This window comes from Taeniopygia guttata, chromosome 3 (genome assembly GCF_048771995.1).
Source record: "Taeniopygia guttata chromosome 3, bTaeGut7.mat, whole genome shotgun sequence".
NCBI classification, from domain to species: Eukaryota; Metazoa; Chordata; class Aves; order Passeriformes; family Estrildidae; genus Taeniopygia; species Taeniopygia guttata.
In genome coordinates this window covers 23,499,056-23,520,995 of record NC_133027.1, presented here as the reverse complement: position 1 = coordinate 23,520,995, position 21,940 = coordinate 23,499,056, and the positions used below count along the sequence as shown (strand labels likewise).

The following is a 21,940-nucleotide window of genomic DNA, read 5'->3' as shown; positions in this document are numbered from 1 at the left end:
ATATGGAACATTTTCCCAGCTCAGTAACTCACTTTGTCTAACAAGAAAAACCTGTATGTACATCATGTTGCACTGTGTGTGAGTGCCCACGCCTCGGCAGCAGTGGGGGCTGCAGGGGCTCTGTGAGGGGAGGTCAGGGCTGCCCCAGCTGGACACAGCCGGTTCCAGCCACACACAGCCGGTTCCAGCCGGACACAGCTGGTTCCAGCTGGACAGAGCCAATTCCAGCTGGACACAGCCGGTTCCAGCCACACACAGCCGGTTCCAGCCGGACAGAGCCAATTCCAGCCAGACGCAGCCGGTTCCAGCTGGACACAGCCGGTTCCAGCCAGATCCAGCCGCCCACTGCAGGGCGCGGCTGAGCCATGGCCGGGGCGGGGGCACCATGGGGAAACGTAGGTAAAGAAGTGTCGCTATAGAACACGTGAAAGCACAACGCGAGCCACCTGCTATTTGCAAGGTAAAGAAGAAGGTTTATTTTCTGACTCCAACTTTTATAGTTTTCCAAAGGTGACAGTGGATTAGAGAGTGAATGGGCCACCTCTCCAAAGACATTGGACAAACCACAAGTACATCAAGTTTCTCCACCCCCATGAAGGAATGCAAAACAATATGTTGTTTATAGAAATTGTGTGAGAAAGTTTTCTAAGAGAATGTAAACTCAGAAGGCTTTAGAAAATCTTAAGAATCAGGGCGACAAAGAAGGGCAAAAAATGCTGCTCTATAGTGCATGATAAAGTGGGCTGATAAAAGCCTGTAATAATAATGTAATAATCCTGTGAGAAACAACTGCTCACTTTTACAATTTTAAACGTTTATTAAACCTTGACAAAAAATACAACAAAAGGACTAAATAAGGAAAAATTACACCACTGGGAGCCCCAGTAACTATCAGCCATGCACTCATCTTCAAAATAGATTCTCCACCTTTTATACTTCTAGTCCCTCCTAAAGTCTTGTCAGTCAACTCCTTCCTTGCCATCTAGTGGTGGAGATCACTTTCTTACATCTTGGTTGGAGGTCAGGTGTTATTATAATAACAAGTCAACCCTCCCAAATGCCCTTACTACTGAGGCCATCCCATGGTAACAATGCAAGGGGGAGGACATATTTCAGTAACATGACTATACATTTTAAAAACATACATATAATGTTCACTCCTTAATTGTGCGAGCCAGCCATCTCATTACTCATCTATAACAATCCCAAGATCAACCCAGCAGGAGTATCAGACAAAGCATATAATGTTACTGTTTGAGTTAGGATCACTATGAACTCCATGAGGATATAGTGAAAGGATTTCAGAATGTTAGCAATGTCAGCAACCTATACAGGCCTTGCTTGCCCAGCTTCCATAGGAATATTTTAAAAGCATGTCCCTTTGGGATGATTTTTTGCTATAAAATCTCTGCTGTTAAGGAAATTGGGTAAGTTTAGTTTTATGTAATTTCTTTTTGCTGTCAGAATGAGAAACTTCAAGAAAGTCACAAAACTCTAGCCAGCATTTCCTTCAGGTGAGTGTTGTAAAGCAGCAGATGAAGATACAGATACAATAGCACTGTTATTGGACCATTTCTCCTCATGAATAACTGTAGTGCTATCCTGTTCTTTCATGTGCATATTTTAACTCCAGTAAGAAAAACAAACACTTTCATTTCCTCACAAATAGGGAAAAAGAGGCAACCCTGAATGCTTTGGCTAAATTAATCCTAAACACAGGTCCACACAACACTTTGATCATTCCCTGCTGGCCCCCAGAACAGCTTCTGCAGTTTGACTACATCTTTAATGTTGAATTCTCACATCTTGCACAATAAGGTGGCTCACCGGAGCTGTGTCTCAGAAATAGTTCCTGGCATATGCAGCTCCTGCACTTGCTCTTTCTGAGGGAAGATTTGTGAAGGTTTTAGTAAGTCTGCATTAAATGTGTTGCAGGGATGCACTGACAATAAATAATCTGTAGACAATCAAGTTGTGGTGACTTGACTCCTACTCTGTCACTATGTAATTGCTTTGAAAATATAAACTAATCTGTAGCTCTATATATCAGCTCAGTATTCAAGTGGAAATATTGAGGATGGATATTGAGGCTGTAGAGTGCATGGAATGGCATATAATTTGCAAGAGTATTTCTGGCATCAGTAAGACTAGTTATGAGGAAGGGTCAAACCTACTGCTTTCAAGAAGAATCCATGAAGTCTGTAATTTGTGGGCAAACATTCTGTTACTGTGACAAAATTTGAACTTAAATTAGTGGGATATAAATTTAAATTCAAGTAAAATAATAGAAGCATTTTCATTATTTTGAAGGACATATGGCAAAAGTCATATGTCTTTTTGGATTATCTCTTTATTTTAGAGCTTATCCTTTCTCACTCACAAACACTTCATCCTCCTGGTCTCCCTGTTTTAACTGCCACTTGAAGATTCATAGTTCTTTAAAGTGGCTACTTATGCCAGAATCTTTATAATGCAGTTGCAGTGAATTTGTCAAAGGTATGAGGAAAAGCAGAATGTAATATTCCAGTTTTTGTCTCTTTAGCCAAATAGACCTTTTTTTTTTCTTCATGACCGAGGAAATTGTAATTGCAGCATGTGAATTATATTTCAAATGGCTTCTTCTTAATAAGTTAAATGTATGTCCTAAATATGAATGAATAGTGATAAATAGTCTAGACTAGTTTATTAAATGTGTTCTGTACCTCTGGAATCAGTAGCATATGACATGACACAATGGTTGTACACAAGCTGTCTGTTGGAGTGATCCTTGTCCCACATTAATTAGCATCACAAGCACTGGTAAAAAAGTGTTTTCTTTCCTAGGATGGTTCAACCAACTTTTCAGTGTGGACAATGGAGATTCAGTGCTTGCATTTGTTCACTAACAATGTTTCACATATTGGAGTAGATATTTACTTGCTTATGTCTGTAATGTGAACAGATGGACAAGTGTCACCAAAAATTTTACCAGCCTTTTTCTGTTGTTGTTTTTTGTTTGGGTTTTGGTGTTTTTGTTTGGGGTTTTTATCTGTGTTTTTTTGTTTTGTTTTGTTTTGTTTTTGTTTGGGTTTTTTTTACAGCTTTTTTACAGGATCTCTCATACTAATTTAAATTTCATTAAACACTTTTCATTTGAGTCTGGAGTAATCTTGAGGGATTCTATGATTTAACTTGTTAATCCTCAGGTAGGAAGAGTATCGCTAACAGTCAGTGAGGTAGAACACTGTTTAAACAACATCTCTGTAATCTTTAGCTGTTGGGCTTTTTGTTTGTTTGTGTTGTTTTATAGATGAATAAAAACATTTTTTAAACATAGGTAGCATTTTGAATTAATTGCAATTATTAGAACATTCCATTTCAAGTATTATCTCCCAAGTGTAATACATCTATGGAAATAAATCTTATGGGGAAGAAATGATTCTTTACTTTCCACAATAGATTTCCAGCTCTAATAAATAAAGCATAATCCATCCATCAAATTGATCAGTAGTTCTGCCCCAAGACAGTGGTTATAAGCTTGCAAATAATTTTTCAGATACTCTTAGCATAGCTTAAAGTTACATTTCTTCCAAGACGTGGACCTTAAGTATGTGTAACTGCTTGCATGAACCTTAAATACAGCGGGTTGTATCTTCTGAGACATCTTATCTGTATGCTTTGGTATAAGACAATCTTAGCATCAATAATAAAGACCAAATGTATTCTTCTGTCAATTGCTAGCACAGTATATTATTTTTCAAAAGTTTCCTTTAGAGTAAATAATTTATATCTATGTAGGTTTATTAAAGTAAATATATGCTTTTGTCTTAAAATAAAAATCTTTACGCATGTTGTTTTTATTATTTTATTTTGTTAATGATGTTTGAGATGAGATGGTACTTTCAAGACATTTACCTATGTAATGGTCAATGTTGGTATTTTCTGGTATGTTGACATGCTGGTATTTTCTCCACATAAAAAATAGAACTGCTTTTAATTGTTGGTTCACACCTACAAATGCTGCAATAGTCTGTCATCTCAAAAGAAGCATTTTTAAATTTTGGTAGTAGATCTAGCTGGGCATTAAAATAGGGGGAACTTCCTCAGGTGTAGCAATTAAGATTGTTAAATGGGTCACTCTTCCTTCTTACTGGAATCAGTATAAATCCGCACTGTAGCACAAGGTCTGCTAGTGAGGGATTAAGATCCAGTGCTTGAAATATTTACTGTAATTGTAGCTTTTGTGCAGATTGTCTCCAGTCACTTTAGGACGCATGAGATAAGGGCAAGTTATCTTTAATTTTGTATCAGAAACCAGCTGCTCAAATCCATTTCTTGCTTTTGTATAAGCATTGACATGAAATTTCATGTATGGTGTGTATTTACACACTTTATATTGCTTCTTTTTCCATAAGAAAGTAGAGGAGATTTATTTAATTTAAAGAAGAAATTAGCTTTTTAAGTTCATCATGAGAAAACAAACCCACAAACAAAACAAAAGTGCAGAAGGCTATTTTTGCACTTGCTTTCAATAGAAAAAAAAAATTGGTTTTACAATGAGGAAAAAAAAAGTAATTTTTTACCCCCTTGGGAAGAATTTGTACTTCTCATGTATTTGTGAACAGTCAAAAGGGCATTCTTAAAAATTTTAGGATTTGAAAAAGTACATATATTGATATTGTTTAAAGTTTTCAGTAATGTGGCAAATAAGAACATCTCTACAATTAGTTTGAAAATAGACTCACAGATTTTTTGAAAACTTATCAGTCTTTTTTAAATCTGATAGTAAACCAAAATTGCTGCAGGCTTAGAGCCTGAGATAAAAGATGACAGATTGACTTAAATATCTCATTTTTGCTTTGATATATCCAGACAGGAGAGAACAGAGTAGGCTGTAAGGATTTATCTTCAATGGTGATTTCAGAGTTTATACTTCTTTTCGCCTTGGTGAATAATCCAGAAAACAATTTGAGTTTATGAAACCTGAGAAGACAGAATTGCATATAAATATTAATTTCTTTCAAGATGAGCTCACAAAAGCAAAAAGGCAAAAGACTGTAAAACACTTTAAGGGGGACAGAATATTTAAGATTTCACTGAACTGTATGACCCAGGGTTATATATCTCCCAAAATAGATATATTAATATTTTGGAAAAACTATTGGAAATACTTTGCTAACTTTGGAATTATTGTATAAATGAAAATCTTTCATATATTTAGGTTTGATGTCAAATTTAATGCTCTTATTTCTACAAGGTGTATGATGGAAAAGACAGTTCTTCACGCTCTCTTGGAGTCTTCACCAAAAATGACATGATGGGAATTATTCTTAATAGCACCTCTAACCATATGTGGATAGAGTTTAATACCAATGGATCTGATACTGACCAAGGATTTCAGCTGACTTATACAAGTAAGTAGCTCATAAATATTATCTGATTGATTGCTTTGTAAGGAAATCTGTGTTTCTCAGCTGTAGTGATTTCTTTTTGAATGTTGAAGGTAATTTCCGAGAATGTACTGTGGTTAAGAGACTGAATTTTACTTGTCTACATGACGGCATAGGTATTATTGATTTTAAAACACTATTGAAAGCCATTTTGTACATTTTTAAACTTAGAAAGCACAATTATTTTTAAGATTTAGTAGTAGTGTTGTGACATATGTGGGTTGAATGTATTAGTTGTTAAATTGTTGTAGAAAATGTAGAGCAGAAAGTAATGGAAAAGGGAAAGCTCAATCTCTGCAGTCAGCTTAAACAAGAGGGAGAGAGAAGAGAAGAGAAGAGAAGAGAAGAGAAGAGAAGAGAAGAGAAGAGAAGAGAAGAGAAGAGAAGAGAAGAGAAGAGAAGAGAAGAGAAGAGAAGAGAAGAGAAGAGAAGAGAAGAGAAGAGAAGAGAAGAGAAGAGAAGAGAAGAGAAGAGAAGAGAAGAGAAGAGATAAAAGAAATGGAGGAGAAATGAAGATTAAAATGAAAATGGGTACCTGGATGTGCACTCTTAATCTGGCCTGACTGCTTGTCAGGATCAGAGTGGAGTATACTGGAAGGAGACTGAGTGAACAAGTTTTAACAAACAATGCACTTGTCCCACAGACTGTATGCAATTAATTTAATCAATTTTTGCTGGCAAAAGAAAGAGTTTTTTGTGGGAAATTACTTTGGGGGTATCTAGTTTGTTTCCAACACACATAAATAGGTATTTTTCCAGGTTTCAAGGGATCTCCAAGATCTATTTACTTTCAATTTATTATATTATTCATTACTTTCCATGAATTACTGTTGAATCTTGCACAGCAGGGCACCAAAACATAGTGTAGCACAGAAATGAAATCATTGCTCAGTTTAGTACATCTGATGTTTCCTCTTTGGTTTGGAGCAACTGTGGAATAACCTTTTAGATTTTTTTTTCTTACAGAACCACTGAAGAATGACTAGGGAAATCTACTCTAATTTGCCTAGAGAAACGGTAGAAATTTTCCTTTGGAAGAAAACCAAAACCAAAATAAGATTGTTTAAAAAAAAATCTTATTGTAAGGGCTCTGATTTCAAGGGTCTCGAATCAGTTCCTTTTAAATCCTACTTCTATGATCACTTCTACCTACTGTTTACAAATGTAATTTTAATTAAAAAATAGAATTTTGTTTAATGTCTACATTCAATTGCTTGATTTTGTTGCATTTTAAGATTTGCTCTCCTGCGCCATATTTTTCTGTGTAAGATAAGATATGATAATTCATGTCTTAAGGTTTTTTTTCCTGATTGCTTGATTATTTTTTAAACTGTGTTTTCTATTCTTCATATTTTATGAAGTGTGTAGACAGAATTTGACATAGTCTTCTAACTGTAATTTTAATACTGGCTAGAGAGGAAAAACTTATTTTCCTACATCTGCATAGCATTTCACTTTTTTTTTTACTTTGGTTGCCAAGTGTCTATTTTATTATATGTAATCAGTTTGCAGCCATTCATGTTGAAAAGCATATCTCTAATGACTTTTCTTCCTACTTTCTCTCACATGAGACAATCCCCAGTTTTAAATACAAACTAATTCTTTACTTCTAACATGTATTTTCAAGAAACCAAATTCAATATAATAAATTTTGAGAAAGTGACCATCGAACCAGTTGATTTCCTTCTACTGTAATTATTATTTACAAAACCTTTAGTGTGGGATTTTTCACCATTCATAAATTAATGCAAGCAAAAAATACAAGCAGAAGATGTATTCTTTTGCAGTGCTTTGAAAATTGGATGCAGTGTGGACTCACATTCTTTATCTGAAAGTCCAATCCTAGTAATATCTTAGAGATTAGATATGCCAGAAATTTGTACTCATTATTTGATGAATTTTTAATTTTTTGGTGCAGTTGCAATTCAGTCACCAGACAAATATGTCCATTTTTCATTCAGTAAATACATGAAATACAAAATGATAATTATCTTTTTGGGTTAATAAAGCTATAGTTTACAGCAGAATTAACAGAAAGATTACTCTGAAATATATTTATTCACTTTTCAGATTGAACTATAATACCAGATACTTTAAAAATGCTAAAACAAATCAAAAAGGTGCTAAAATATAGTTTCACTGAAGCAAATGAGAAATATATGCTGGAGTGAATGAAAGTGAATAATTAATATTATAAGACAGAGATAGGAGAAGTGATGGTCTAATAAATCAGGTTAACTCAGGTTACTTCCTATGTGATTGCTGAGTTCTTACTACCCACAAGATGTCATCAACTGCCCTTAATTGTTGGTCTTTGTAGTACTTTTCTTCCTATTATTGTTAGTGAAATTAAGAAGTAAAATTCCAGGGTGTTTTTATTAAAAAGACTAATGTTAAAGTCTGCTATTTCATTTGTGTGTAACTACCTTTCTATCCTTTTTGATGAAAAAATGGTGTGAATTCTGAGCATTATGTTCAATTTAAAAATACAGTAGAAGAAAAAGCTAATGATCCATGAGGACAGAAATGTGGATAAAGAAACTTGTGTCTCTGTTTTCAGAATCTCATTACCAACATAGTAAAACCAAATTTTATAAAATCCAAGGTGTTTGTATAAACTGTAGAAATCAGAATATAATGAGATATTAAATGGAAATCTATAAAGCATCCAAGTTCTAAATGAAATCTGATGAAATTTCTCTTGAAGTCTTCTATAGAGGAAATTGCTTCAGGCAATACTGATTGGAAGCTGGAAATTATCTTATTCTTTGATGTATAACGACAAGATTCTTTCAAGAAAATACATTTATCCTGATAGGTAGAGGTAATTCTTTTACTAAAAAAGACCATGAAAACATCTGTACTCTTTCTCAAGTTAACTGTTTTGAGAAACTAAGAAATAATTTTTGAGTGAAAGCTAAAATTACAGTGATTTTATTTGAGGAAACAACATCAGAAAAATTGAGAATATTTTAGCCTGAAATTGGCAGGGTAAGTATATATGGAGTAAGAGTTAATTAAATGGTAATTTGAGCAATAGCTGAACATGATTCTACCAGGGAGAAGAAAAATGAGGAACAAAGAAGGTAGCTTGTTGACTTTGTGTAAAACAAGTTTATATAAAGACATTTCCTTATAGTGTGTTAGGAAGAATAAGGTAAAGTGTCCACTTCCAGTATCTCTACATTGCTGTCAGAGGGAATGACAGTGGACATTTATATCTCTGTGCTGAGGAAATGGCAACATAAGCTTGATGACTTTTAATTCCCTATGAGTAGAGGACATCAGTAGTGATCTGCATGTAAACATATAAGTGTATTCTTGTAGCCACAACTGACACATATGACAACTTTTCTTTTATTATTTTAGAAAATGTCTGTTATTCTTTCATAATTGCAGTTTTCTTATTCAGGGGATATTTTTCCCCTCCATCTGATTAGACCTTTTCTCCCTGAGACACCTCTAATTTTTGTCAGGAAGAGAAGATTAGATACAGAGATTCCCACAGCTACTCCTGTTCACTGCTCAGTTAAAAGATTTGCCCATTCTGACATAAAGATGCCAGTGCTTTGTGCTGTCATGTCAATGGCATTTAATGTTAAATTGACATTCATATAAAACCAAAATCTTATTGATGCCACACAGTGACAGGCTGAAAAGCAAAACACAGCTGTCTGGTGAAAGTAACAGGCTGCAACTTTAAATAAGGAGCAATTCAGTACAACTTCTGAATACCAAACAGGCAGTCTCCTTGGCATGCCTAACCACTCCCCTATGACAGTCCTGACACAAGAGGAAATTTAAGTGTTTGTTTTCGCTTACCATGTACTGAGCTTACTCTGACTTGTGTTACAAGTACTTCTTTGCTGCTGTTTAATACTCCTTCCTTGAACATAGTCTCACTTTTCTTAGCTTTTGGAAAAACAAAAAAATAATACCTTTACACTTTATCATACATGTCATATACAAATGTTTTGTGACCCTCTGAGTATGACCTAGTGCTGCTACTGTGTGATCTATTTGGTCATGTACAGACCACAGATAACTCGGCACTATATTGTGCTTGTACAATTTTCTCAGTAAAGTTCCCTAACATTTGAGAAGTAAACACTCTTTCCCTGCAGAGTACCATCTAGAAATCTCAAAACTCATTTATTTTCATGGTGCCTGATGATAGATGTCTATATACTTGATGTGTATAGGACCTTTACCACTGTAGAATTGCTCCTTGGACACTTCTGAAACCTCAGGATTTTTACCATGTGCTTTGCACTGGCAGTTGTCTGAAACAGCATGAAGTTGCTGTTGGACCTTTTCTAGTCATCTCTTTTAGGAGCAGCTTATCTAGCTCTCTATGGCAATTTAGTGGTTTCCCAGTCCTGTGCAGTAAATAATAGAAGCAAAGGCTTCACTTATCCACAGATTAAGCCTTAGAATATATTGTTGTAAGACAGTGTAAGAGTCCATCCAGAAATACTTACAGATACTATCTGTAGGAACATACCTGGCTGCACTGGCCTGCTCAGTACTATATTCTGCCTCTCAACAGACTCCTTTGTGTTTCAGAAACATGAAGAACTAGTTATAGACTTTTAAAGTCTAAAAATTATTCATGAATTTGTGGTGTACTCTGTAGCTAGATTTTAGATTTCTGAAGGCGTGACGCTGACCTGTCCCTGATTTGCTGCTATAGATTAAAAATTAGATTCCATGTTAGTTCATCAACAATTGTTTTTTATTTATATCTTCCACTTCCTTGTGATGTGAAATTAGACATTCTCCTTCACATCTGTGCTAAGATGGAAATGAGGGCTGGTAAAAATCTCACTAAGGATTTGTCTTTTTGAAAATGAATGTTGTGAGATCCAAATCATAATTTAATGATAACAGCCTCAAATTTCAAATGTGTGGTGACCATTTCTTTCTCTGAAAGCAGGATTCTCCATGGCTGTCATTTCTTTCAGAAGAGTTCAGGTCCCTGAGCTGTGCTTCACTCCAGAGAATTTACCACAGATTTAGGATTGTGCACAGAATTAGGATAGAATTTTTTTCCTTTTAATGAGCTTTAATATTTTCATTTGCATTTATCATTCTTTAGAATAGTAGTTTTACAATATTCTCTTCATTGGTCTGAAGACATACTTTTCAGTTTAAGGAAAGAAATTTTTAAATGCATTTCTCAGACATGATGCATTGGTTTAGCATTCATCGTATTCTGTTACTGCTAAAGATTAGTTCTAATTTTCTGTTGAAGTTCTCTGTTATAATCACTCTTTAACCCTACTGCTTTCAAGGGATAGTGAAAGGTAGTGCATGCAAGGTGAATCTGAATTGGTCTAAATATTATATAAATTGTTGAAACCATTTATAATAGTTAATTTAAGAGAATCATGAACTTTAATTCAGTTCATTTCCTATTCTACAGCAATTGAAAAGGTTAGAATGTCAGTGAAAACAATGTTCTGAAACTGCAGACTCAGACAATTATTTTAGCACACAATCAGTCTCAAATTCAGGACTATAGTGGCTTTGCCTCAGGGGATATACTGTCAGTTTAGCAGAACAATCCAATAAAGAAAATAAGCTCTTCCAGTTTCCTTTCCATAACTACTCTGTATATAAGATATGTTCAAATTAAAACCTTCAAACACAGCAGTAAAATGTAAGACACCAAACACAAATATTATTAAATTAGTACAGCTTAACCAATACATGTATGGTATAGTCACAGGTTTCATTAAGAGCAGTACCATTATGTGACGAACGCCAAAAGAATGTAACTACAAATGAATGCTGCATGCATAGAAAAAAATCTTCTACAAGAAAGTAAAAGTTGCAGACTTGAGACACAAAAATTAATGAATGTAAAAAAAAAAAAGAAAGGTTGTTAGAAATATTAATTTTCTCTGTATACAAGAATTATGATATCCTGATTAACAACATGATGACATCAGAGACTCTTCCCTCATTCCTCCCCCAGAAAATTAAATTCCCTTCTTCTTCCTAAATACTCAACATTTACATAGTCTTCCCATTCCCCCAAATCCTCAAAACTTTGTATGAACAAAAAACAATTGGCTTTCACTTTTAATTTGAAGATGTCTATGAAGCTGCTACTCTGGTAAACAGAGTAGGTGCCAAATAATTTCTTATCTCTAAGATAGAAACAATGAAAACCATTTTATTATGTGAGTACAAGCACTGTTTTATGGTGATGTTTTTTGCATTTTTCCCATCTCAGGTAAATCTTACCAGATTTTTTTGAAGTACAGATCTTTAGCCATATAGACTTACGTGAGCTAATGCTACCCTATGAATGAGTACTCCAAAATACTTTTTATCAGCAGGCTTGAATTAGGATGGAGGTGACCAGTTTGTCTCTCTGTATTGGGTTTGAATAGGATGGCGTTGTGGTCCATGGTGGCGGTGGACACAACCTTCCCTGAGAGCATCTTGTGCCAACATGTAGGAGCCACGAGAGCATCGTCACACAGACACACACATGCAGCAGCTCAGCAGTGAAGACACAGGAGGGTCCAGGCATGGAGTTCCAACAGGTTTTGTTTCATGTGATGCTGAAGAGGTCCAGGGACCAAAGACAAAAGACAAAGGAGGGTCCAGGATATAAATACAGGGAAAGAGGGTGCAGAGAAGAGCATCAGGGATCCAATAGTCTGGGGGCTCAGGGGTGGTACACAGGGAAGGGACTAATAGGGAATGCCAGGGTGGAGGGGTGGGGTTACACAAACCAATGGGAAAACAGGGAAAGGAGAACTTGCTAAAACATGAACGTATATGGGTAAAAGGGGTAGGGAAGGCAAACAGGCCAATGGGGAGGACAGAAATGGGATAAATTAACATAGTGCTGCAGAGCACCATGGGGGGAAGCTTCTTTCCTCACCCTGAGCTGTGAGGAATGCCCAGAGCCTAAGGTGCATCTCTCCAGCATATTGTAGTTCCTCTCAACACAATAGGCTCACAAGGCTCCACAGGATGAAGTTAATTTTCTTCAGTTAAGAAAACATAGAGTTAATTCTTCTTTGAGAAATAATTTCTTCACTGAAATGGTTTTTAAGAATTGGAAGGGGCTATGCAGGGAGGTGATGCAGTTATCATCCCTTGAAGTGTTCAAGAAACAGTTGGATTTGGCATGCATTAATGCTATGGTTTAGATAAGATGATGTTTGGTCTAAAGTTGGATTTACGATTTTGGAGATCTTTTCCAACATTAATGATTGTGCGATTCTCTGATTCTTCAGCTAATGCTGAGCAGTGCTTCACAGTGTTAGGGCCGTCTCTTTTACTTGCACTGAGATGCCAGCAGGTAGGTTCAGAGTGGGCAAGAAGGTGGGAGGGGACACAGATGACCTGAATTGAATGGTAACACATGTCATGTCATGTCATGCTTAGCAATTAAAATCTGGGGAAGTGTTTCTGAAGTAGCTGTTGCTAAGGTTCTGACTGGGTATCTGTCTGCTGTTGATAAGTGATTCAGTTTGCATCACTTGTTTGGGTTTGGGGTGTTTGGGGGTTTTGTTTTGTTTTGCTTTCACTTATTAAACTATCTTTATCTTGACTGATTCATTTTATTGCTTTTTTCTTTCTGATTCTCTTCAGATCACACTATGGGGAAGTGTGAGAGCAACTGGGTGGGGGCTTACCTGACAGCTGGGGTAAATCCACCAATATCCTGTGTCTTGTGGGCAACCTGAGAAAGTAAGGATGAAGCTGTTTGGAATGTAAAAGCTAGACCTAGAGAGGAGGGAAAAAAGAGATGAAGAAGGGGATAGATATTTTGAGAGCTTGGAATAAATGAAGCTGCAATATCAAACCAGGGAGCTCTACGGAGGAGTACAGAAGGCAAGAAATGCACCACAGGGTATGGGCAAAGGTGATTTTTGGAACTAAAAGGCTAAGATACAAACAGGAGAGGAAAATTGACAGATGGGCTGTCCGAGAAATAGAGCAAGTATATGGAGTGGAGAACTGAGACTGCATTGGTAAAAAGGAGAGTGCAAACTTGAAACAGAGAAGAGCAGGAAACACAAGAAATAGAGCAGTAGTATCATGCTGTGTTAGGAGTACAGGCTGAATAGTTCATTATTATTAAATTGTGTTCTTCAGAAAATACTTGGAGTGAACACCATGATTTTGTTTGAATTAAAATATGTGTATTGCAAATATACATCAACAAAATGAATAGATTTTTTAAAATGCTCTGAAAAAATAAAAAGAAAAATATTTAATATCCAAATTTACATAAATTATCATCTTTAAGTCACTGAATTACTCCTCTGGGCATAGGGTTAGAAAGGCGGAAGATGTTCACTATTTCACATTTTCAATTAGGAAAAAAAAAGGTTTGATATGTAGGTGGTATCAAACATGTGGAAAAGGTAATTTGTTAAAGGTCATTGTGATTTTGTTATGAAAATTACCAGTTGAAGGTCTCCTGACTTTTCTGTGTATGATTCGAAGATTCCCATCTAAAAACCACTGGGTTTTCCCAGTTTTTTAATTTACATCTATTATGAAGAAAAGGGCTGCTTTTTAAAATCTCTTGTTATAAAATTTAAAATGCAGTTATGCTTTTCAGATGAGAGAGGGCAACTAGCAGAGATCACTGTAGGTCTCCATATGCATATGGTGTTTTACATTTATATTAAAATTCTATCTTTAGAGTATGAAAGTAAGATTTTTCAGTGATGCCAATTCAGGTAGGCTTCTTAAGCATATTTTTTTTTATCATCTGCTGATGTATTCATCATAGCTAAAAAATGTCATTGAAATTTGCAAGCAGATTCCAGCTAAATTTATAATCTTGGGAGTGATGGCCTAAAGATTATATTGCTTTAATATTAAAGAAGTGTTCATATTTGTAGCATTAGTACTGAGACCTTAGTGGGAACAGAGTCCATGAATTTGTCAGTGCAGTGGTTTGAATGACAGAAGTTCTTTACCTTCTTTGCCACCTCAACTAAATTTTTTTCTGTCATATTTTAAAAAGAATCTATTTCTATGAAGCCATTATAGACATTGTCATTATATGTATGTGCAGCTGGATTTAATGAGTTTTAGCTGGGATTTGTTCCAAAAGTTTGCTAATTTCCTCTGTTTTTCATAAAAAGACTCCTGTTTATTTTCAGTGAATCATTTCCTCTTTTCCAAGTTTTAGATGAGTAGACACTAGAGTTACTGTTTATTTATTCCCACTGCTATAATTACTAGAATTTTCCCATGAGCAAGAATTCCTGCCTTAGAATTCTTGAACAGAATTCTAAATTCTAAAACTTAGAATACTTGAACAGAGCTACCAATATCCTATTGTTCTCTACCCCAGCCTTCTTGCCTATGTTAGTCTCATGTTGAATGAAAAGTTATTTTTTCCCATTTAGAATTATTGGCTCAACCCTATCTATTGGGAAAGGGAGGCTGATAAGCAGTTTCTTAAGTCAGGTAGATGATCAGGACCTAGAAACCTATGATGATGGAGTAATCCTTGCAAGGTCCTTCTTGCTGCAATTCAAAAGTAAGATGTGTTAGGTACATTACTGTTGATTTGCTGTTTAATTTATGGAACTATTAACTATAGCAGTCTAATTATAACATTTTAGCTACGCAAACATGAAAATATTATTCTGTTCCACATTTCTAATACTCTTATGCAAAATTAGAATATCATAGATATATACTCTATAAAGTATAGTGTATAATAATATAATATATAGCATATAACAATATATAGTATATAATGTTGGACATTTCAAATAACTTCTAGGAGACTCTAAGATCAAAGTTTGATCTTAACTTTCTTCTGACTGACTTTTTTTTCCTTTCTAATAGAATAAATTTTCAAGAAAAATCTAGAAGTACTTTGTAAAGATTTTAACAGTTTAAATGAAGAATGTGAGTTTTTCTCCATTCCTTTTATTATATTAAGGAACTGTGTACATTTCAACAAATTAAGATTGTTGCCCTCAAACCTAGTCATATTTTATAACTGAAGATTAGCAATAAATAGAAACAGTTTTTTTTTTTTACAGTCAGCTAAACTGTGTTTTTAATGTTCCTAATTATTTAAAACATAAATAAAGTTATTTCAAAATAAAACTAAGATTATTCCTTCAAAATTTTAGGCATGATAAAATCACCCCGCCAAAACAATGTGTACATGATATACAGGCAGAATTAGGGATACATGTAAGGACAAGACTATGAATGCTATAAACCTATTTATTTCTATTCCTTCTATTTCCAAAAAGTCTCTAGATGGGAAGACTTGCTTTAAACAGGATGATGAACGGTAGACAAGGATGTGAATTCTTGTTACTCAGTTCTTCACCACAGTGTATTGAGAAGTTAATTTTCGTTTTGGGCACAACACCACTCACCAGAATTGCAGGTGATACGTGCATGTGGTTCACCTGTCAGTGTGTGAAGGAATCAACACAATTGGAGATGAAGGGGTTCTTTTAATTTGCAGTCCTGTTTGTGCCATACTGCTTTTTATAAGCTTGTACAATGTTTTTTCCATTTTTAATCCATCCTTTACATTTGTGGTGACTTCATTCCTCTAAGGATGAGTATTTTAGATAAGACTGTGAGGAAATGAATGAACTTGCAAACACTTGAGTGCTTGGTATGTGTTTAGTCAAAGTATCTTACACTATATAACACAGGGGGGAAAAAGTGTGTCTTCATCTTATTTCTTCTGCTTTTCTGTCCCCTCTCCTAGAAAAAGGATAAGACCAGTCTCTTCTAATAAGTCACCTGCAGAAAGAATATTTTTAAGTAGTCGCTGTATCAGCCATGTCCCCACTGATTATAAAAGAGGGTGTAGACATGGAGATCCTGAAGATATTTTTCCATAGATACTTGAAGTTAGAGTTCTTAAATGCACATGGATTGTCACCTTTAATCCCTGCTTCTTATATGTAGTATAAGTTGTAATTGATTAATTATTCACTTGCTTGCTGATTGCAAAGTTTATTTGTATGCTTTCTATATATGCAGTGCAGTCATCTTGCTGCAGGCACATATATTTGCATACCCATCTCTTGTAAGCATTGTTATTTATGTATTGTCTTTCAATAAAATAAAAAAAACCTGTATTCTGCTACCTGTCTACCCATATTTAACTTGCTTCTGAAATCTGCAGTTTTTTATTTGTATATGGGGACACTGTAGCTGAGAAATGGAGAACAAAATGATTGAATAAGATACATGGACACAAAGAACCTGGTTTGAAATGGGTGGGGAAAGGACTTAGAACGTTTTATAACATATTTATAACAAGAGAAAATTACGGAAAAAATATTTTCATTTTATTTTCAAAGGACTTGTTATTGATAACATGCCCTAAGATCTCTATTTTACATATTTTGAAGGTTTAAATAAATTTTTTACATGTTGCTCATGTTAAGAATTGCTGAAATTCCTATTAGAAAGTGTTATCCATTGAATGACTCTTTCATTTAAATAGCCAAAATTAATTGCCAATTGATTACAAAGCTTTTGAGAAATTATGTGTATTTCTGTTTCCAAAGGATACAAAGCAGTAGTTTCTGATACCTCACTATAGCCACATTATCCAAACACACTTCTTTCTATAGATTTTTCTATTATTCTAATTATGTAGAGATTTTGTAATTGGACATTTTTTCAGTACATGGTTTTTTGTTTGTTTTTTTCCTACAGCTGTAGGTTTCAGGACAGAGTTGCACATAAGTAGCTCCAAGATAGGATGAAAACTCCAAGAACTTTATTTTGAATTGCAAAGATTTAATTAAATTGGCTATGTTATGGATGTTTAGGATGCAGCAACTGCAGAATGAGTATTTGTTGAACTTACATGCATTTAGAAATCCATTCTATGCTCTGAACATTAACTCAAGTACCATTTCATACTTTTAATTACTCTTTAATAGTTCAAAAAGATTCTGTGTTAAACATATAGACTACATTTATGAGCTTAAATTACTTCAGATTTAGGCAACTCTTGAGGAGTTACTAGTGTTTCCAGTGTTTTCGCAGTACCTTTATTTTATAGTAAAACATGTTAGTATTTCCTTGTGTGTACTGAAATAGGACTTTTGTATGCACTTTTGAAGTCATCAGTGATGAAATCTTCCATCTCATCACTTTAGGAAGCTGAATATAGATTATACATTATGTGCGTGTTCTGTCTTCCATGGCAAGCAGAAAAGAAAAGACAGTGCCTTTCACAATGGGCATGCGCAGGGCCCACCCACTCTATACTTACATTATAGTAAGTGACACGATTATTAGAGATTATGAAAGAGTATTTGGTATCTATTTGGTGTTTAATTTATAAGCTTCAAAACCCTTTTTGCATTCAAAACAATAAATCCCTCAATGGCTTGTCTGACGAAATTTTCTTAGCAATTAATGATATCTTTTTTGTAATAGTATTTCTTCTTCTTTAGCAAACATTAATACTATCAGAAAATATCTGAGTCTAAATTTATTAATCCAAGGCAAGATTATTGATACTGTTGATCTACACCTGTGTGCTATATATTTTATGTTTTAAGAACCTGTTGGTTTTAGATAAGACATCTAAAGTTTTAAAAATAACCCAGATGGCATTTCTTTTAAAATATCTTTGCAGTTTTGTCTGGCAGGTTTTTATGTAGAGTTCTTACTACAAAGTAGCAGAGTTCAGGGTAACAGAAGTTACAGCACAGGTTCATGCTTTTGAATTTACAAGAAGAAATATTTATTTGGCAGTTACAGTGTTCTGGGATCATATCTGAAGCCAAGGTACCATAGTCTTAAAAGTGAATTGATGCACCATCAGGATGCACAGCAGTGCAAATCTGATCTGAATCTGGCACAAACACATGATTGAATTCCTGTAAAATTAATGAGTGCATACAGAAAAAAACTTGTGCATATTTTTTGCTTTTATGGCAGTTTTATATATGATTTGGAATAAAGTCAGCATGGCATAAAGACAAACAATGATGAATTCAACATAGCTGTAAATAAGCTAAAATGTCAAAAGCAGCTGAAAAAATTTGCATCATGGGAGCACAATATTAACAGCTGTGACATTACATTTCTTTTATTGTCAGTTCAAGTATTTCCTCTTTTTTAAAACTTGACTTCCATCTCCATAAGTGCAGTTTTAATTGACATAGTATATTTTTTGCAAAACATGAACAAGGTTTACTAGCAAAGAAAAAAAATGAATAAATAAAGCCCTACAACCTAATTTCTTGGCTTATATTATGATCACTAATAACAGTGTGCTTATATCTTCTGCTAAATTGGTCCTAATGTAACATGCATCAACATACCTTTGTGTAGGAAGTAAAAATTGGATGAGTACTGTAGCTCAGTTCAGAATGTCTTTGTTTCTTCTGTCCATTCATAGAAATGTCTTAGTGTTGAACTCAAGGTTAGAGTCACAAATTAGGAATCAAGTACCTAAAGGTTGCTAATGCACCTTTTAGGTGTGTACTTTTTATGTGTCTAGCTTTGGAGAGTGATTGTTTCAAAATGCCTTAGTACTTCTTCTAGTACTTCTTCTTATTACTTCTTCTAAACTTCTTAACTTCTTCTAGTTGGTTTAGATTATTTATGTTTTATATAGCCACTGTAAGTTTACATGCAGTGTAAATGAACACGTGTCTATATAGTAAGTAAATGGTATTCTTCCTTTCAAAGTGAATGAAGGGAACATTTGTAGATACCTCAGGATGATGTCAACTTCTTTTATAAGTACACTCTGCAGTACAAAATCCCTGAAAATTGTTCTTGGAGACACAAAATGAGCACTGTCTTCTTTGTATTAACAACAGGCTTTGGAGGGTACAAACTTGAAGATGAACTGAGAGTTATGCTTCATGAATGTACGTAGCATATTCCACCCACTAATTGACAGAAAAGCTAGTTCAAGGAAAAACCATGAGTGCACATAGTATGGACATCAAATCTGCAGCTTCATTGCTTTGCTGCCCAGATTTACTTCTATTATACTGTACTGCTTACTAATGTAGTTAGTACTACAGTACCCATCATAATTAAACTGAGTTGAAAAAAGTTGTAATTAATAGTCTACATATATTTACAGAGATGTCAATGGTTTTTACCCCGACAACTGGTATTTCTATATTCCTGATTATTTACATCAAATGTGACAGAGTAAATCCCACTGAATAGTGCCAGGAGCTTACAGCCAGACATCAAGATGTATTCTGGCTGGTTTGGTTTTCATTTAACATGCTTTTAGGCATTCATTGTTCTGAAAATCCTATAATGAAACTCAAGAATAAGATAATTGGCAGCAATTTGCCAATACAATAATCTTTCTCAGCAGTAAGAATCTTGGCAGAATTTCTCTGATGTTGGCTTGATGCAATATCAAGTAAACTCGAGTACTGTGATTGTGTGAAATTCATGACCATATTCCCCTGTTGTAAAAGTTCATAGCATCTGCTTTAGCACTCAAGTTCCAGGCAACAATGATATTTTACAAAAGTATGTACCTTTATGATAAATTGCTCCAGATTTACAAGAGCATCAGGGAAAAAGGGAAGTAAAAGTTCTGGGTTTTGTGTATGAGAGGAAGGGGAAGAAACTGGGGAAGAAGAGTGCAGGACAAGATACTGCTGTGTTTGCACATGATGAACAGCACCTACATACATGTGAAATACCCCAATTTTGAATACGTCTACTGATAAACAATGGTTGTCTTGCTGGTGGAGAAATGTAGTGAACACAGGGCTTCAAATTATGTACTGTAATTCTTACAGTTTTTTCAAGAGTATTCAAAGTGTCATATTAAAAGTTTGGCATAAATGAGGTCAATTAGTTTGTTGGAGGTTTTTGAAGGGATTATTCTTGAAATACAAAAAATTTGTAATGCAAATAACAGGCATGATATTGTGCAAACAACCTAAAACTTAAGACTACTGCTGAACTTTTCATGACTTTTAAATACCTAGTGTGGAGTTGTGTTATTGTATGTTTTACCACATTTGTATTATGTATAAGTTCGTTCCATGTACCCCCCGCGCTCTGTAACGACCCCCCCGGGTCTTCCCATCTCTCCCCGCGGTCTGTTGTCCCCGAGAAATTGCAAAGTCACTGTGTTTACACCCCAGACGCCTGTCTGTCACTCGGCATCCCTTCCCCCCCACCTAGAATCTTCTACTCGGGAAGCCGAGGGATAGGCAGACGACCTGGGACCCTCCACCTGTCCGCCCCCCATTGGATGTACCCCTGCACCCCACTGCCCTCAGACCCCCCGTGGCGTTACCCCATTGGCTGCCCCAGTTTCCCCCTGTTCTGTATGTAATCCGCGGGCGCGGAACGCCCGGGCCTTTTCTCCTGGCTGGCACCCGCGTGAGGCTGCTGCCTTCCCGCCGCTGCTCCGCCGCCGCTGCCTTTTCTCCTGGCTCTCGTCCGGCTCCGGAGCGCGCCGCCCCGCCCCGCTTGGCAGCGCGGCACAGACAACCACCGGCGCAGCAAGCCGCGGCCCCTTCGGTTTTTGCTTTCCCAGCCGAGTTGCAATAAATCGGAATTCTGCCCCCGGGAGAAAAGTCTCTCTCCTTTTATTCGCCGTGGGACTCGCCGCTTGCTCTCAGACCTACGCAGCCCCGCCCGAAGCCCACGAGGGCTCAGCGGGAAGAACGGAAGCTGCCCGCGCTCCCCTTTCCCCTCGGAGCTAGCTGGGACAAAGGGGGGGAAAGAGAGCATACCGCAACCTAGAAATTAAAATCAAGGTGGTCTTTTTAATAGAAATGCCTGAATAATCTTAATAAACCAGCAAATACGGAAGGGTTTAGTATCTCAAGGATATTTAAATTTAGGTTTTATATTTTTGCTTCCAGTTGGATATTTTTATTTGCATGTTATTTTTTAATTTATTGTTTGTGAAATAGGAAATTAAATTCTGGTACTTAATAGAGTGACTTATTATGTGACTTATTATGTTCTTTACAATCATCTTATCTAACACTTTACCTAGAATAATTATTTTATTTGGGTTTATAATGAACTGGCAGAAAAAACCTAACTCTCCTGTTGCTCACACAGACTTAAAAATGTTAAAAATAGTATTTTGAAATTATGTAAAAAATCAGCATATTTCTGAATCAGAAATTCCTGTATGTGCCAGTGTATACTGGAGTGTTTTAACATAGTTGTGTTTTCCTATTTATAATTTTCAGAGGTACTTTTTTGTTTACAGATACAAAAAGTGCAATGCAGTGAATATCTGTAGAGTGTGAGGCTCTTGAAGAAGTAGGCAATTCACCTTGGGACAGAGAGGTGAAAAACTATGTTCACAGGCAAAAAAAAAAAAAAAAAAGTTGGAGAACATGTAGGAATCTACAAAGCAAAGAAGGTGAAATACCTTTATATTTATGGATACTTTAAGATATAAGTGACTTGCAATGATGATACAAACTATTAATAGAGTAAAATAAAGCCAAAGAATATCTTCTGTCTTCTTCGGTCCTCTTTCAAGCAAGAATAGACAA

The 21,940-nt window shown here is 35.5% G+C and overlaps 1 protein-coding gene across 2 annotated transcripts in view; it reads left to right on the top strand.

Moving 5' to 3' along the window:
- CSMD1 (CUB and Sushi multiple domains 1) overlaps positions 1 to 21,940 on the top strand; it is a 1,058,834-nt gene that overhangs the window by 847,187 nt on the left and 189,707 nt on the right. For both annotated transcript variants that reach the window (XM_030269463.4, XM_030269462.4), the window contains exon 23: positions 5,237 to 5,393. In XM_030269463.4, coding sequence (XP_030125323.4) covers positions 5,237 to 5,393 — 157 coding nt within the window. The remainder of the gene's footprint in view (positions 1 to 5,236; positions 5,394 to 21,940) is intronic.